Source organism: Mauremys mutica, chromosome 6 (genome assembly GCF_020497125.1).
Source record: "Mauremys mutica isolate MM-2020 ecotype Southern chromosome 6, ASM2049712v1, whole genome shotgun sequence".
Lineage (NCBI taxonomy): Eukaryota > Metazoa > Chordata > Testudines > Geoemydidae > Mauremys > Mauremys mutica.
In genome coordinates, this window is record NC_059077.1 from 935,546 (window position 1) to 953,436 (window position 17,891).

The 17,891-nt window shown below is 60.1% G+C and overlaps 1 protein-coding gene across 2 annotated transcripts in view; it reads left to right on the forward strand.

Annotated features, from left to right (window-relative positions):
- NPR2 (natriuretic peptide receptor 2) overlaps positions 1-17,891 on the forward strand; it is a 46,693-nt gene that overhangs the window by 9,305 nt on the left and 19,497 nt on the right. For both annotated transcript variants that reach the window (XM_045021952.1, XM_045021953.1), the window contains exons 2-3: positions 6,044-6,243; positions 14,101-14,214. In XM_045021952.1, coding sequence (XP_044877887.1) covers positions 6,044-6,243; positions 14,101-14,214 — 314 coding nt within the window. The remainder of the gene's footprint in view (positions 1-6,043; positions 6,244-14,100; positions 14,215-17,891) is intronic.

Genomic DNA, 17,891 nt, shown 5'->3' on the forward strand with positions numbered 1-17,891 from the left:
CAGCCAGCGTGTGACACAGACGCGTTATTAGTCGTCGGGACCCCAGCGTAGAGCAAAGCTCGTTAGCTCGTTAGCTCAGGAACATTCGGCAAAGTCCATCTTGCGGGGACCTAGGGCTCCCTCCCCCCATCCCCACCTCCGAGTCCCAAAACAGGAGACTGACCGGCCCAGCCTCTGTCAGGCCCAGCTGCTCCCCCTCTGGCCTTTGTCTCTTTCCCAGCAAACAGCAGGTCACCTCACCTGGCCTCCACCTCTCTCTGTTCTCCAGCATCTCCAGCTGATTCGTGCAGGGGCTGGCTCCGGCCATTCTCTGTCCCTGGCAGCCAGTTGGTGTCACACCAGCCCTCTAGGGGCCTCTGCAATGATATCACACCCTTGTCCCACCAAGGTACGTGGGGGAAACTGAGGCACCAACGCCGTATTCAGAGAAAACATTAAGACCAGTCCCACTTCGTCACAGACGCATTGGGGGGTTGGGGTGTGACGGGGTTGCCAACTCTCCAGTTTCTGAAAACCAGACACCCTGCTCTGGCCCCTCTCCTGAGGCCCTGCCCCCACTCACTCCTCTCCCCTCCAATCCAAACAAAAACACCCAAACCCCAAAGCAGGAATTACGGCAGGAAATCGCATGTTTCCTACCCCCTCTTTCAATCTGAACCCTTATCATGTGTTCTGAGGAGCGGGGGCGGTGAAGCTTTGCTGCAATACTTCTCTTGTATTTGTCAGGGACTCTGGAAAGTGTCAAGGAGTCGCTCACTCCTGCTGCAGTAAGTACCATTACCTGCATCCCTGCTGCGCCGAGCCAGAGATGCTGTGGAAAAGAGGGATGAGACTGCTGCCATAACAACCCGTCAGCAGAGAGCCGTTGGGATACAGATAGTTACTACACAAGGACTGTGCACCATGAAATATGAACACAGCAAATGCATTTCAGCAGCAGAACCCTGCTCTGATTCCCCTCTGTACAATGAAAGCAAAACATGGACTTTAGCTGGCTGCATTTTCATTTTGGCTGAGAAGTTCATTCTTGCCCCTCCTCTATCAGAAGAGCCAGCACCCGAGCCCCACCTTTGCCAAGATCACATTGAGATCAGGTGACACGTTCCTCTCCCCAGAGATGGGGGGGGGGAGAGAGCTCAGGCGTTTGAGCATTGGCCTGCTAAACCCAGGGTTGTGAGTTCAGCCCTTGAGGGGCCACTTAGGGATCTGGGGCAAACGCAGCACTTGGTCCTGCTAGTGAAGGCCGGGGCTGGACTCGGTGACCCTGCGGGATCCCTTCCAGCTCTGTGCAATAGGTGTAGCTCCATGTATTATCTCTGCGCAGCACAGAGAAAAGGTCCACAGCTCAGTGAGGCAAGTCCTGGAATAACCCCAACGAGGTAGCGGGTATTTAGGACCCTCTTTAAGATGCAGCATTGAGGGAAGCATGTGCGGAGGAGGAGAGATACTGACTCTGCTGAGCTGAACCTCCAGTGCCCTCCCCCAAAAAGGTTCCTAAAAAGTCAAAGACCATTAAATAAACTCCAGTACTGACACAGACACCCCCCCCCCCCGCCATACACACCAGAGGTGAGGCTGCAGAACGGAGTAATTCCAGGGGGTTGGGATCGGGTGGGGGGTCCATTGTGGTATCTGTGTTCCTCCTGGGGGATGAGTGGCAGGGGAGCTGGCTCTAGTCCTGTGCAGGGAGGGGGGAGGACTGCATGGGCAGGGTGCATGCCTGGGAAGGGGGATGAGGCTCAGAGCCAAGGTGGCCCCATTGCGGGAGTGGGGCACACAGGGGTTTTGCAGCCTCAGGGGCTGGCTGGGGACACGGCAGCTCCAGGCTGTGTGTGCAGGGGAGTCGGCAGTGAGGTGACACACTGCCAAGGGGCAGGTGGGCTGTCCTGGGCAGGGAGCACAGCAGGTGCACAGACGGGGGGCACCCTGCCCTGGCTACTCACCCGTGCCAGGGGGAAGCTGGCCGTGGCGCAGCAGAGGGGGGGATTTAGGGAGGGCAGCTGGGCAGGAGCGGGGGGGAGGGCCTGGGCTGCCCATCCCTGGTGCTGCTGCTGGAGCGGAGGAGACGGCAATGGAGACTCTGGCGCAGGCACACGCTGGGAGAAGCAAAGTGTGTGGGTGGGGGAAACAGTCACTTGCTGCCAGCTCTGTGCCCAATCACCTCCCTGCCCAGGCACCTGCTTGGTCCCAGCTGTCCCAGTGCTCCTGCAGGCAGCAGCCAGACTTTGGGTGTCCGGTCAGTGTTTCTGACTGGACACTGTCAGGTGCCCTTTTTGACCAAACTTTCCAGTTGAAAAAAGGGGCACCTGGCAACCCTAGGCCATGTGGAGGGGCCATCCCAGAGGGGTGAGTCTGTTGTGGGGGACTGGGGCGTGGAGGAGCTGTCACGGGGGAAACACTCATTGTGGGTTTGGGATGCAGAGGGGCCGTCTCGGGAGGGTGACTCGTGCGGGGATTGAGGTGCTGTTCCAGGGGGGTGACTTGGGGGGGAGAGTTGGGGCACAGAAGTGCCATCCAGATGGAGATGATGGAGCATTGAGGGGTTTTTGTTGGGGTGTAGTCACCTTAAATAGGTAGATTGGGAACTTTCCTTGTCCCCATTCCCCCCCCAAGGGGGAACGCCCAGTGAGACTGAAAGGAGGGAAATTGAAAACAGATCAAATGAAACTCTTTTTCACATGGTGTGTAATTTGCCTGTGGAACTCACTGCCACAGGATTTCATTGAGGCCAAACTTTTAACAAGTTTCAAAGGGGATTGGCCCTTCCTGAGCATTACAGCAATATTCAGGGTGCAGTTAATGCTAACAGTTCTGGCAGGGAGATTAAACTTTGCCTCAAGCCCGGAGAACAATCTCTAACTATTAGAGACCAGGATGGGACCTGATGTGGGGTACTGCCAAGGTGCGAGACTCACCCCTGCAGCGCCTCCTGCTGGTCATCCTGGGAGTTAGAGTTTCCAGCTCCAGAGCATCCGCTGGGCCCAAGTCCCTCGTGGACCCCAGTACCCCTTTCAGGCCAGGGTGCTGCCCCCTGGCAGTACCCCCCCCCTGCAGATCTGGGTCTCCCCTCCCCAGGGAGCCCCCCCACCCCATTCCCACCTCACCTCAGTAGCAGGCTACTGCCAGTCACCACCTAGCCCCCGTTCCCTGGGGCAGACGGCAGTGTCAGCCACTCATCACCAGCAAGGGGGGTTGGACATGCTGCCTCTGCCTACCCATGGGCTGCCCCCTGCAACCCCAGTACCTGTTCTTGGCCTTTAACAAGGCCTCAGCCGGGGGGGTTTCCAGGCCAGCGCCTCTGGCCTTCCCCCAGCCCTGCTCACTCCCAGGCAGCCAGGCCCTTCTCCCTCAAGAGCTAGAAGGAGAGGCCTGCTCTGGCTTCTGGCCCCAGCCCTCTTATAAGGGCCAGCGGGGCCCTCATTAAGCCAGCCACGGCCTGACTGGGGCATGGCCCCCAGCTGAGGCTGCTTTCCCACGCGTCAGCCCCGCGTTTCCCTCCCTGCCACAGCCTCTCCCCGGGCTGCTGTGAGCCTTTTTAGGGAAGAGCAGGCGACCACCCCGCTACAGATACATAGTCCCACACCTGTTCCTGCGGGGTCGCTGTGCCTTCCTCGGGAGTATCTAGCACTGCCCATGGGCGGGGGCCTGGGCTGATGGGGGCCGGGTCAATCCTGTCTGGCAGTGCCTGCGAACCCATCCACGTGGTGGGGGTGGGCTCTGGGTACATTCCTCTGCTGGTGTGGTGTGAGTCCTGCATCGACCCCGTCGGGGCTGGGCCGTCGGGGCTCTGGGCCCTGCATCACCCTGGGGCCAGTCCCCCCAGTTCTGTGCAGACTCCCAGCTTTTCCTGCCTGGGACAGCTCGGCGTGTTCCCAGGGGGCTCACAGCCCTCAGCCGCCCGGCAGATCCCAGCTAGCCAGCCGCGGCAGAGCCCAGGCCTGCGGGTGTGAGCACAGGCATGTGTTTGTGCAGTGAGATGTGACTGACACGTACACTTGCCACCTGTCTCTGCCCCACAGCGATTGACACCACATCACCCCCATTCTCTGCCTGTCTGCCCTGCAGCGACTGACACTGCCTGTCCCCCCCGCCTGTCTCTGCTCTGCAGTGACTGACACCACATCACCCCCATTCTCTGCCTGTCTCTGCCCTGCAGTGACTGACACCGCAACACCCCCATTCTCTGCCTGTCTCTGCCCTGCAGCGACTGACACTGCCTGTCCCCCCACCTCTGCCTGTCTCTGCTCTGCAGTGACTGACACCACATCACCCCCATTCTCTGCCTGTCTCTGCCCTGCAGTGACTGACACCGCAACACCCCCATTCTCTGCCTGTCTCTGCCCTGCAGCGACTGACACTGCCTGTCCCCCCACCTCTGCCTGTCTCTGCTCTGCAGTGACTGACACCACATCACCCCCATTCTCTGCCTGTCTCTGCCCTGCAGTGACTGACACCGCAACACCCCCATTCTCTGCCTGTCTCTGCCCTGCAGCGATTGACACCACATCACCCCATTCTCTGCCTGTCTGTGCCCTACAGCGACTGACACTGCCTGTCCCCTCCCCCGCCTATCTCTGCTCTGCAGTGACTGACACCACATCACCCCATTCTCTGCCTGTCTCTGCCCTACAGCGACTGACACTGCCTGTCCCCCCCACCTGTCTCTGCTCTGCAGTGACTGACACCACATCACCCCCATTCTCTGCCTGTCTCTGCCCTGCAGTGACTGACACCGCAACACCCCCATTCTCTGCCTGTCTGTGCCCTACAGCGACTGACACTGCCTGTCCCCCCACCTCTGCCTGTCTCTGCTCTGCAGTGACTGACACCACATCACCCCATTCTCTGCCTGTCTCTGCCCTACAGCGACTGACACTGCCTGTCCCCCCGCCTGTCTCTGTTCTGCAGTGACTGACACCACATCACCCCCATTCTCTGCCTGTCTCTGCCCTGCAGTGATTGACACCACAACACCCCCATTCTCTGCCTGTCTCTGCCCTGCAGCGACTGACACTGCCTGTCCCCCCACCTCTGCCTGTCTCTGCTCTGCAGTGACTGACACCACATCACCCCCATTCTCTGCCTGTCTCTGCCCCGCAGCGATTGACACCACATCACCCCCTGTGACAACTGGTTTTAATGTTTCCTCTGTATACTGTGTGGGTGCCTAAGTTATGGCCGACACTCTGTCGCCTGGCAACTAATGGCCTGGGCCCTTCCCCCCTTTCAGGGGGATGCTAAAGGTGGGGGAGAACAAAGAGATCAGGTGATCTCCTGGCCCGGGAAAGAGACAAAGCCCAGAGAGGAGGGGCTGGAGGGGGTTTGGCAGTTTTGGAAGCTGGCTGGGAATTGGAGGGGAGGCCCGACGGGGCTTGGGCCTCCCAACAGGGCTGTGGCCTCCCTGGGTAAAGGGGGTCCTGTTGTCTGTACTAGCAAGACCCGTTTTGGACTGTGTTCCTGTCATCTAAATAAACCTCTGTGTTACTGGCTGGCTGAGAGTCACGTCTGACTGTGAAGTGGGGGGGCAGGACCCTGTGGCTTCCCCAGGGCCCCGCTGGGCGGACTTGCTGGGGGAAGCGCACGGAGGGGCAGAGGATGCTGAATGCTCCAAGGAGAGACCCAGGAGGTGAAGCCGTGGGAGCTTCTTGCCCTGCAGACAGGCTGCTCCGAGGGAGAGGAGGCTCCCCAGAGTCCTGCCTGGCTTGTGGGGAGCAGTTCCAGAGCATCGCCCGGGGACTCCGTGACACCCCCATTCTCTGCCTGTCTCTGGCCCGCAGCGACTGACACTGCCTGTCCCCCCTCCTCTGCCTGTCTCTGCTCTGCTGTGACTGACACCTCATCATCCCCATTCTCTGCCTGTCTCTGCCCCGCGACTGACACCTTTCTGTCCCCGTCAGCTCTTCACCTGTCTCTGCCCCCAATGACTAACACCTCCCGTCCCCCCTCCTCCGCCTGTCTCTGCTCTGCAGCAAACTGACACCGCCCCTTCCCTCCCGTCTCTTGCCCACAGTGACTGATGCCTCCCCTGTGTTTCCCCCCACAGTCATCTACATCTGCGGCCCCCTGGAGATGCTGCACCAGATTATGAGGCTGGCCCAGCGGGAGAGCCTGACCAACGGCGACTACGTCTTCTTCTATGTGGACGTGTTTGGGGAGAGCCTGCGTGCCAGTGCCACCCGCGACGCCTTGAAACCCTGGCAGAACAAACAGAGTCAGGACGTGGGCCTGCGTCAGGCCTTCCAGGTACCCCCTGGGGCTGGGGCTCAGGGCTGGGGCCTGTCCCGTGTCAGCCCCCAGGCAGCCTCCAAGACTCCAAAGCAGGGCCTTTGGGTGCACACGATCCCTGTCTCCCTCTGAGGTGCTATAATAGCTGCCTCCAGAGCACCCCCCGGTGCCCAGGGGCACCTCTGCCGTGCTCAGCCTCTGCTTTCCCCTTCTCAGGGCTTCTTAAACGAGCACCACCCAGTCCAGAGAAAACGAAGCATTCCCCGCCTAGGATCCAATTGCCCCTGCCCCTCCAGCCCCAGCTCAGCGTCTCTCTCATGATCAACTCAAATAGCAGTCGCCCACTCAGGCAGCCCAGCTCTCAGCTGCAGCCGGGCCCAGTCCTGCCCCCCAGCACCTCCCACCTGGAGTGGGTCCTTCCCCCAACTGCTGACTCAGGGCCCTGCAGGAGCCTCCTCAGGCCATGTCTATGCTACAGACCTCGGCTGGCGCCCAGGACGCTGGCATGAAGCCACTGCAGTTAGTACCTGGCTTGTGCACATGCCTGCTGGGGTCCTCGCGCTGTGCTTGTGGCCATGATCAGGGCGGTGCTCCATGGGTAGGTGTCCAGCGTGAACTCACATCATCCGGCACGTTGGCTTTTGGCAAATGCTGGTGATGCGACATGGGGCAGAGACGACTTGTGCAGGGGTGACAGGGAGTGAGGCAGCAAGTCCCCAGCACGCAACAGCCTCCTAAATGCCATCCCTAGGCTATAAGTTTTGCACCTTTTTCAAAAGTCCTGCAGACCTGCCCAGCACTTCACAGTCTGCTGGATCTGACAGGAGCCTGGAGCCTGCACCTCTCTGCGCTCTTGTCAGACGCGTTGTGAACATGGGACGTACGAGCCTCTGGTGTTTGCAGAGCTGCAGGAAGAACTGCATCAACAGGGAATGTGACGATTTCATGGAGGACAGATTGCCATGGGACATCCGAAAACCAATTCAAGGTTGTTGGTGGTCTCACAAGACAGCTGCAGACGGTGGAGCGCCGCTCCTGGGCTGAGAAATGAGCAGTGACCGGTGGGATCGCACTGCGGTGCAGGTTTGGGACGACGAGCATTGGCGCAGTCCTGGATCTGTGTGCTGAGCTCACCCCAGGCCGCCAGCCCAGGGACACCAGAGCGAGAGCTGCACTGACAGCAGAGAAGTGAGTGGCGATTGCACTGTGAAAGCTTGCAATGCCCCACTCCTGCTGGTCAGTGGGAAAGCAGTTTGCAATTGGAAAATGCACAGCACAGGCCGTTATTATTCAAGCCTACAGGGCCATTAATCGTCTCCTGTTATGCAGGACTGTGACTCTCGGCGATGTGTAGGACATAGTGGATGGATTTGCAGCTGTGGGGTTCCCGAACAGCGGTGGAGCAATAGCCAGCACGTATAGCTCTATTTTAGCCCCAGACCACCTTGCCACAGAGCACATCAGCAGAATGGGCTTTTCTGTGTTTATGCAATGCTGGTGCATCACTGGGGACGCTTCACTGATGTCAGTGTTCACTGGTCCGGACGCTCCCATCTTTAGAACATAGGACTGCTCAGAAAGGTGCAAGCAGAGACTTTATTTCCCAATCAGTGGATCATCATTGGCGATGCTGAAATGCCAGTAGGGATCCTGGGGGACCCAGCCCACCCCTTACTCCTGTGGCTCATGAAGCGGTACACCAGCCACCTGGACAGCACCAAGGAAAGATGTGCCCGTGGAATATGCTTTTGGGCAAGTGAAGAGACGCTGGTGGTGGTTGCTCACGGGATTAGATCTCAGTGAGAAAAACATCCCCTGTTGTGTCCTGCAGAATACCAGTGAGGCACTGGGGGAAAGCTGCTGCTAGCGTGGAGGGGAAGTGACTGTCTCCTGAGTTTGACCAGACAGACAGAAGGACTGTGAGAAGAGCTCATGTGGTTGCGGGAGGCCTTGAAAGAGCCCTTTACCCGTGATCCCGACAATGTGGTGTGGGGGCCAGTGCTCCACCTGGCCCTTACGTGTTGGGGCTGGGGACCATTTCTGATGAGAACAGCTTGTCAGTGGACCTGTGAGTTGGGCGCTGCGTGCTGTACCTTTATCATTATCACACTGTGTGTGGCTGAGCCCAAGAATTCTGGTGCCCAGGACGATAACAAGTCGGGGGCATTTCAGTAGCGCTGGCCTTCCGTAGCATGTGTGGCTAAATAAAGATAAATGATTGTCCCAAACCAGATTCTCTTGGTGCCCAAAGCGGTGCATGGCGACGGTGTGCAATTAAAAACTGATACGCTAGAAAGTTCAGAAAGAAAGGAACAGAAGGAAACAAGGGGAAAGAACATTCTTGTCCAGTTCAGCCCATTTTGGGTGCCCATACCACAGCCCTGGCTCTCTCCTGTCAGTGTACAGGAAGCTGGGCTGCTCCTGGCTGCCTCTCGGGGTGTAGGGGTGCAGGCAGGGCTGCGCCCCCATGGGACATGGACTGTTAAGAGGGCTGTAGGGAGGTGCTGCAGTGGAGTTCTCCATGGACTGCAAAGGGAGGCGAGCCCGGGCTTGTTGAACCTGTAGGTCCATGAGAGTCTGCAGCATCTGTGTTTGCTGCCAGAGAAGCCCCATCATGCCCTAGTGCACAGGGCCGGCTCCAGACCCCAGCGCGCCAAGCGCGTGCTTGGGGCGGCGTCCCGCGGGAGGGCGGCAGGCGGTTCCGGCGGACCTCCCACAGGCATGCCTGCGGAAGGTCCGCTGGTCCCGCGGCGCCGGTGGAGTATCCGCAGTCATGCCTGCGGGAGGTCCACCAGAGCCGCGGGACCAGTGGACCAGTGGACCTGCGGAGGGCAGGCACGTCTGCGAGAAGTCCACCGGCGCCGCGGGACCAGCAGAGCGCCCCCCGCGGCGTGCCGCCCTGCTTGGGGCGGCGGAAATCCTAGAGCCACCCCTGCTGGTGCACCTCCCTCTCCTTGGCCTGCTGGGACCCTGGGGCCTTTCTCTTGTCTGCTCTTTCCTTCTCCATACAGTCTGCAGTATTCTCGCTCTGGGCCCTCTGCTCACAGTCTGATGCAGCGCTGGCTTGCAGGATCTCACTGGACATGGGGTGTAGGGGTTCATGTCCTCTTAAATCCCAAGTCCTCTTCTGGCTCAGGAGGGGGAACCCCCCTGAAGCCGCAGTGGCAGAGCGAGAGCTGGAGCACACAGCGGTACCCTTGTCAGCGGAGTCACAACGGAAAGCGAAAGCAAAGCTGCAGAACTCCCCTTGCTCCCCTAACATTTGAAACAAGACTTTCTCGTTGACACCTGCCCCGAGTGATTGTGCCCAGCTCCGTTCTGCAGTCTGGGGCGTCTGGCGGCAGGGGGGGCGAGGGAATGTTACATACGTGCCTGGGGCAAAGACACTGAGAACAGACACTCGACGGGCCGTGCGGATTTCAGCTGAGCTCTCGCTCACGGGAGGCACAGAGACTGCGGCAGCTGCTGGTGTCCCGAAGCCGGTTTCCTGCAGTAGTGCCAGCTGAGCTCATCACAGATTGGCGTGGGACGGGGTCCTACTGTGGAGGAAGAATCGGGCTGCCATCCGTAGAGTCCTTCGGGAGAGGATTGCAGAGTCTCTCTGTGAACGTTTCACCGAGAGCTCGCGGGAGGAGGCAAGGAACATCCCTCAGCACATAAATAAGCTGCTCTGCCTGCCACCCTGGCCTAACTCCACAGGGCAGACGCCACCTCTCGTCTCGTCGGTGTGCTGCTACCTCTTCCCGTACGAGTCCATGAGCGAGAAGTCGATGGCTGTGTCCGTTCACAGTGCGCTCCGTCACCACCACTGCATTTAGACTGTCATGAGACGGGCATTCACGTTCCTTCCCAGGCATCAGGCACATCCAGGCGGGACTGGCTGGCCTGGGGGAGTCTCAGACAGGTCCTGGCTCGTGGTGTAGCACGACCCCCTCCTCCCTGTCCTCACTGTTCACAGCAATGCTCTGGCTCTGGCTCTTGGAGGCATCTGCGGAGGGGGTGGGGGGGTGTCTCTGCTGAGGGTGGCATGCAGCTCTTTGTATAAGCAGCAGGTCTGTGGCTTGGCACCAGATCGGTTGTTGGCCTCCCTGGCTTCCTGTTACACCCACCACAACTCCTCTGCTTTCATGCGACACTGCCACTGGTCCCTGCCACACCCCTTCTCCTGCATCCCCCAAGCAATCTGCTCACGGCTGTCCACGTTGCTATGGCCGGTCCGTAGCGGTGCTTCCCACAGGCCCGGGAGATCTGGTACCTGTCTGCTCCAGGAAGGAGCGCGTCGCTGGCTGGGCGGTTGCACATGACGGTGGAGGGCTGCTAGGCGAGCTGGACACTCAGGAAAAGGCATTTCAGAAATGTCCGGTGGTTTTTAAATAGGGTGCTGGGTTCCGGTCTTCGTGCCCCTGGGCAGCAGAGTTCACAGTTGTGACCAGAGTGGTTGTGCTGGGCATTGTGGGACAGCAGCTGGAGGACTGGTGGTGTTACTGCGTCGCCGTAACAGGGCGCGTGCATGGGCGGGAGACAAATGGAAGCGTAGAGACATGCACAGCTAGTTCGACACGAGCCTGACCCTGAGTGTAGACAGGCCTGGCTCTCTGCAGACATAACCACAACGTCCTGGACTCCCCCTTCTCCGCGGCCTCCTGCTGCTTCTCTCCTGGCATCACCTGATTCCTCTTCCGGGGGCTCAGTCTGCAACCAGGGTGGGCCAGCTCCAGCTCTCCAGCTGTTAAGGGGTGAGCCACCCTGTTATCGGTTCCCTGCAGAAAATCCTGCAGAGCCAGAGCCCCGAGGGAGCTCCCCCAGGGCCCGAGGCAGCAGTTTATTAGTCACCTGGCGCAGCGTGCGAAGGTCCCGAGGTCGGCAGACAGATGCAGAGGTTCAGACGGGTCAGTCTAGCCAACACCCAGCCAAGCCCTGTCTCGCCCTTTGTCGTTTGTCCCAGGGGTGTGCTCAGTGTCTCTGCACACTCAGCTCCTGGCACCGCCCCCTGGCACCGGTCCCCTGTGCTCTCCGCTCCGGGCTTTGCTCTGCAGGGAACCTCCTTCCTCGGCTGTTATCACTTGGTGTGACTGTCCCGCCATTGGCGCCCCCCGGCTCGCCGGAGCCTCCTCTCACACACCTGTGGACGTCATTCATGTTAATGACTCTGGTTCCCAGCCGGGCTGCTGAGTCAGCACCTCCTCCCTTCCCTTCCAGGCAGTGCCTGGCCTCGCCAAGTCCAGAGGGAAATGGAGGCACGCACGGGGATCATAAAAACATTACCAAAATTCCCACATGGCACAGGCCGGGGGTCAGGGGTCAGGACTAGGCCAGGGCTGAGGTCAGTGGTCAGGATTAGGTCAGGGGTCAGGCTGGGGCTGAGGTCAAGGGTCGGGCCTACGCCAGGCTGGGGCTGGGGGTCAGGGGTTGGGCTTATACCAGGTCAGGGTTAGAGGTCAGGGGTCAGGCCTATGCCAGGCTGGGGGTCAGGGTGTGATGAAGTGGGAATGTTCGTAATGGTTTCTCTGAATACTGTGTGGGTGCCTCAGTTTCCCCTTTGCATTTCTTAAGTATCTAGGTCAGAAGTTGGCAACCTTTCAGAAGTGATGTGCCGAGTCTTCAGTTATTCACTCTAATTTAAGGTTTCGCGTGCCAGTCATACATTTTAACGTTTTTAGAAGGTCTCTTTCTATAAGTCTATAATATAGAACTAAACTATTGTTGTATGTAAAGTAAATAAGGTTTATAAAATGTTTAAGAAGCTTCATTTAAAATTAAATTAAAATGCAGAGCCCCCGGACCGGTGGCCAGGACCCAGGCAGTGTGAGTGCCACTGAAAATCAGCTTGTGTGCCGCCTTTTCACACGTGCCATAGGTTGCCTACCCCTGATCTAGGTGGTGGGAGAAGGGGATGTGATTGTTGCAGAGCCCTAGAGGGCAAATGTGATGCTGGTTAAACAGAAAATGGCCGACACCCTGTTTCCTGTCTACAAAGGTGCCAGCTGAAGGTGTTGGAGAACAAAGAGGTCAGGTGACCTGGCCCAGGAAAGGGACAAAGCCCAGAGGAGGAGGGGGCTGGAGAGTTTCAGTTTCAGGCTGGCTGGGGACGAGGCATGAGGGGCAGACGTGGGGGTCTGGCTCACTGGGCCCCAGAATGGACCCAGCCGAGGGGTCCAGTTCTCTGTACCTACAAGCTCTGTTTTAGTCCCTGTTCCTGTCATCTAATAAACCTTCTGCTTTACTGGCTGGCTGAGAGTCACGTCTGACTGCAAAGTGGGGGTGCAGGACCCTCTGGCTTCCCCAGGACCCCGCCTGGGTGGACTCGCTGGGGGAAGCGCACGGAGAACAGAGGATGCTGAATGCTCCAAGGAGAGACCCAGGAGGTGAAGCCGTGTGGGCTTCTTGCCCTGCAGACAGGCTGCTCCGAGGGAGAGGAGGCTCCCCAGAGTCCTGCCTGGCTGGGGGAGGGATAGCTCAGTGGTTTGAGCATTGGCCTGCTAAACTCAGGGTTGTGAGTTCAATCCTTGAGGAGGCCACTTAAGGATCTGGGGCAAAAATTGGTCCTGCTAGTGAAGGCAGGGGGCTGGACTCAATGACTTTTCGAGGTCCCTTCCAGTTCTAGGAGATTGGTATATCTCCAGTTATTACCTTTAGTTCCAGAGCATCGCCCGGGGACTCCGTGACATGGGGGTCGGGCCTACGCCAGGCCAGGGCTGGAGTTGGGTCAGGCCTAAGTTAGCCCGGGGGTCAGGGTCGGGACTGCACCAGAGCTTCCAGGTCCATGCCTGGGGTCGGGTTTGGGGGCCCCCACAAAAGCCATTCCCTCTTCAGTGATTGTGGGGAGCCTCACCTCGTGCCCTCTCCCTCAGGAGCAGGACACTGGCGGTGGGACCCCACCCGTGGGGGGGATCCTGGGAGACTCCAGGGGGACACATGGTGTCACACAGGACCGGTGCTATGACCCCAACTTTGGAACAGCTTCTGCAAGGATCCCACCATGTGCCAGACCCCCTAGGGTGTCACTTCTCCTCCAGGGTGAGCCATGCGGCCTCTCCACTCCGTAGGCTGGACCCCCTGCTCCACCCTGTGAGCGCCGCCCGGCGAGTCCGGGGCAGACGTCCGACCTTGGGGAGCAACGCACCCTTCCGCCAGCGTCTGCAGGGACCCGCAGCCAGCGGGGACAGACAGCCGGGTTATTAGTCGACTAGCGCACAGCATAGGAAGCCCTTGGTTAGCCCTGGTCAGGTCCACCCAGAGCGCCAAGCCTTGGCCCCTGACCGCTGTGCAGGGTGACCAGACAGCAAATGTGAAAAATCAGGACAGGGATGGGGGGTCATAGGAGCCAAGAAAAAGAGCCAAAAATCGGAACTGTCCCTATAAAATTGGGGCATCTGGTCCCCCTACCGCTGTGTCCCCGTTGGTGTGTGCCCCAAGCCCTCAGCAGCCAGCCCTTAACCACCCCTGGCACCTCCCCAGCCCTTTCTTCTCCAGCTGGGCAAATGCGACTTGGCTTCCTGGTGAGAGGTAGCCGCCCAGGGCCGCTGGCTGCTAGGTATCAATGTCCCAGTGACTGGGGTTGCCATTGTCTTCTCACAAACTCCCTGGATATGGGGCCCAAGCCCCAGACTGCAGGGAGCCATCCACACCCGAGTCTCTGAACCACTGCAGAGGGCACCAAGCCGTTCTACCCACTAGGTAACACTGCAGCACACTGGGGAAACTGAGGCACACATAGACTGCGTAAAAATGTTACAGAAAATTCCCACGTGGTCACCCCCGGGGCCCTGAGACAGAACACCCCTCTCTGAGGGGCGCTGTCGCCCTCCCCTCCCTGGCCCAGCAGGGTGGGCTCGCCGCTGGGTACGAGGCAGTGGCCTGTGCTTTGCCTTGCAGACGGTGCTGGTGATCACCTACCATGAACCCCAGAACCCCGAGTACCAGCACTTCCAGACCCAGCTGATCCTGCGAGCCAAGGAGGAGTTCAATGTGGAGCTCGGCTACTCGCTGGTAAGTGGGCTGGGCCTGCCGGAGCGTTGCCAGGGCTGCTGTCTGCCCGGCACCTTCCCTGCTGGGCTGTGGGCAGGGGGTGCCGTGGCACGACCCAAGAGGCCTACGGGGACGGGGCCCGGCCCGAGCATCCTTGGCAAGGCCTGTAAAATGTTGGTCCTGGTCTCAGCCGCCTGGTCCCAGGGCTGGGCCGGGCCAGCCTGCCCCACGTGTGCCGGTGGCATAGAGCAGCCTGGGGGCGGGCGGGCGGGCTGGCTCCCCTCCCCGGGGCAGGGGTGGGCTGGGCGAGCCAGCAGGAGATGAAGGGAGCAGGGTGGGATGGAGAAAACGAAAACGTGAGAGAGGAGGAGGGACCCAGCACAGGAGTGTGGAGGGTGAGCGCCCCCCGCCCCCCCATGGAGCTCTTGACACCCTCCCCCCCGCAGGCCCTGAGGATTCTCCACACGGGAGTGCTGGCAGCTGGGAAGCAGGTGGGTCCCGGCCAGTCCCCGTCCCACCCACCTGCCCCGCACGGGAAACCTCTCCCAGGGCTCCGAGCAGGAAGGGAACAGGCTGGTAGATGCAAAGGGCCCTTCTGGCTGTGCCACTGGTCGGCAGCGGCCCCGCCTGGCCCGGTTGCGCTGGGGGATCCAGGGGCCCCGCCCAAGCCCCGTTCCTGACAGTGCTGCTCTGTGAGCCCCAGTTGTTGAGGTCTGTGCTGTGGGGCTGCAGGGTCCTGTTCACACGCGCATGGCACTGGCTGAACTTGTAGGAAGCCCTTAGACACACAAACACACACTGCCCTTACGCGTGTGCACACTGCCCGTACACACACACACTGCCTTTACATGTGTGCACGCTGCCCTGACACACACGGGCTGCCCTTACACGTGTGCACGCTGCCCTTACACGTGTGCACACTGCCCGTACACACATGCTGCCCTTACACGTGTGTACGCTGCCCTGACACACGCCACCCTTACATGTGTGCACACTGCCCTTACACACACACACGCTGCCTTTACATGGGTGCACGCTGCCCTGACACACACATGCCACCCTTACATGTGTGCATGCTGCCCTGACACACACGGGCTGCCCTTACACGTTTGCACACTGCCCTTACACACACACACTGCCCTTACATGTGTGCACGCTGCCCTGACACACACACGCTGCCCTTACACGTGTGCACACTGCCCTTACACGTGTGCATGCTGTCCTGACACACACGCACTGCCTTTACATGTGTGCACGCTGCCCTGATGCACACACTGCCCTTACACATGTGCATGCTGCCCTGACACACACACTGCTCTTACACGTGTGCACGCTGCCCTGACACACATGCGCCACCCTTACATGTGTGCACGCTGCCCTGGCACACACGCTGCTCTTACATGTGTGCACGCTGCCCTGACACACATGTGCCACCCTTACACGTGTGCATGCTGCCCTGACACACACACTGCCCTTAAACGTGCGCACTCTGCCCTGACACACACGCTGCCCTGACACACATGTGCCGCCCTTACACATGTGCATGCTGCCCTGACACACACGCTGCCCTCTGTCTCTGGCACATCAACCCCCCGCAGCAGCGGCACTGGGAGCTCCCCCCCAGGCTCTGTCGCTCGCTGAGGACTGGCCCTGGGGATGGTTCCCGCTGAACAGTGCCCCTCCAAGGACAGCAGGTCTGTGTCTCACGGAGGCAGCGTGGGCTGGGCCCTGCCCGCAGGGCTCACAGAGTTACGGCCGCTGCAGTGCCCTGCACAGTGACAACAGCCCCTGATTGCGGTGCAGGCAGGTGGAGGCTGAGGGCATCCTTGACCTATCGTTTCTGTGCTGCTAAGGGCCTGGGTTTCTGAATGCTCTGAGAGTGTCGCTTAGCAACCTCCTGGATTTGGAAGGGGCGACGCGTGCGGTCGAATCTGGCACGCTGCAGTGGGAGTCGCCTGGGCTGTTGCTCTCGGCGGTGCCTGCTGTGCACGTGGGGTGGGGGTGGCTGCTCGTGAGAGCCTCTCCCTCCTCTCACGTGCCACGGGGACAAGGAAGTTCCAGGGAAACCAAGGGGCAGCAGCGTTACAGCTGATGAAAGCAAATGCACAATGTGTGATCGGCCTGCGGAACTCTCCGCCACAAGGTGTCACTGAGGCTGCAAGCCCAGGGAAGGCTCAGCTATTTCTGTGGTGAATGAGACCAGCCAGACTCACAATACTAAGGATTAAAAACAGTTTGGGAGGGACCTGTGCCTCGCAGTGGGAGAGCCCTGAGGGATGGGGCTGCCGTCCCATCCTTGGGGCGTGGGGCTGCGGCAGGTTCAGCTCCTCTGGCGCTGCGGCTGGCAGGTGTTGACTTCTGTGGCTCAGGTAGCTCCATGAATTGCTTAACTTCTATGTATCTTTATGAACAAAGGGAATTGCCCAGGTTATGCCGTCTGCTGGGATCCCTCCTATGATGGCAGAGTGGCTTTAGTGGGGATACTCTCGGGGTTCAGCCCCATTAAGTGAAGGTCGTGGTTAGAGCTGGAGCCCAGACTTCACTGCCCTGTGGCCTGGTGGCTGGGAGTCACTCCTCAGCCAGGAAGCTGGAGTCTGTAGTCGTCTCAGGGTCTGTCTACACAGCAAAGCAAAACCCCCACTGGCCCGTGCCAGCCGACTTGAGTCATGGGGCTCGTCCCTGCTGTGTGGATTCTGCAGCCTGAGCGCTGGGATCCTCCCACCCCGCAGGGTCCTGGAGCCCAGGGCTCCAGCCACAGCAATGAAACAGCCCCGCAGCCGAAGTCAGCTGGCAGGGGCCAGCTGTGGGGTTTTCTTTGCTGTGTAGACAGACCTTTAGGAGCTTCCCCATGGGGCTGTGCTGGTGGGTGGCCGAGGGCCCCAGGATGGGGCTGCAGGCTGCTGTGGAATGGCTGGAGCAGGGGACTGGAGCCGGGGGTCGCTCTCGCTGTTGGTGAGTCTCTGGAGCGTGGCTGGGTTGGCGGCACTCCCAGTTGGGCTGGGCTGGGCTGGGAGCCCAGCCAGCTGCTGTTGGGCGACGCTCAGGCTGCAGCACTGCCTGGCTCCCTGTGTCGGGCAGCACCAGGGGAGCGGGCGCTGCCCGTGCGGAGCAATGACGGGGCAGGGGACAGCTCCAGTGATGGATCCAGGCTGGCTGGGCCAGAGGCCGGGAAGTTCCAGGGCTCGGTGCCTAGGAGCAGATCCTCTCTGCCAAGCAACCTCTGGAGTGAGATTTGGGAAGCTGCCCCTCCCAACCCCCACTGTCCCCAAGGGCCCCGCGCTCCCCCGAGGTGTGACCCCAGGGAGCTGGAGTGGGTTCTCCTGCTGCCTGCCGGTGCGGCCCAGGACAAGCCAGTGGATCTGATGGTGCCCTGGGGAGCGTGTGGGGAGCCCACCTGCTGTGTGCAGGCCCCAGCTGCTTAGCTGGGAGGTCACCTGCCCCACGGAGCGGGGGGGTCCTGCTGCAGGTGGGGGAGACGGGCGGGTGCTCACACAGCCCCTAGGACAGCAGCACATGCACACAACAGCCTCCTGAGGCTTCCCCCTGCACCCCACAGCCTGGACCTCTGAGGGGAGCAGCAGCGCCCCAGCCCCGTTCCCTCACCTGTCACCATGGGTCCCTCCTGTGCAGCCCCAACCTTTGCACTCTCCCTCGATACCGGGCGTCACCCGGCCCAGTGATGAGCGGCCAAAATCTTA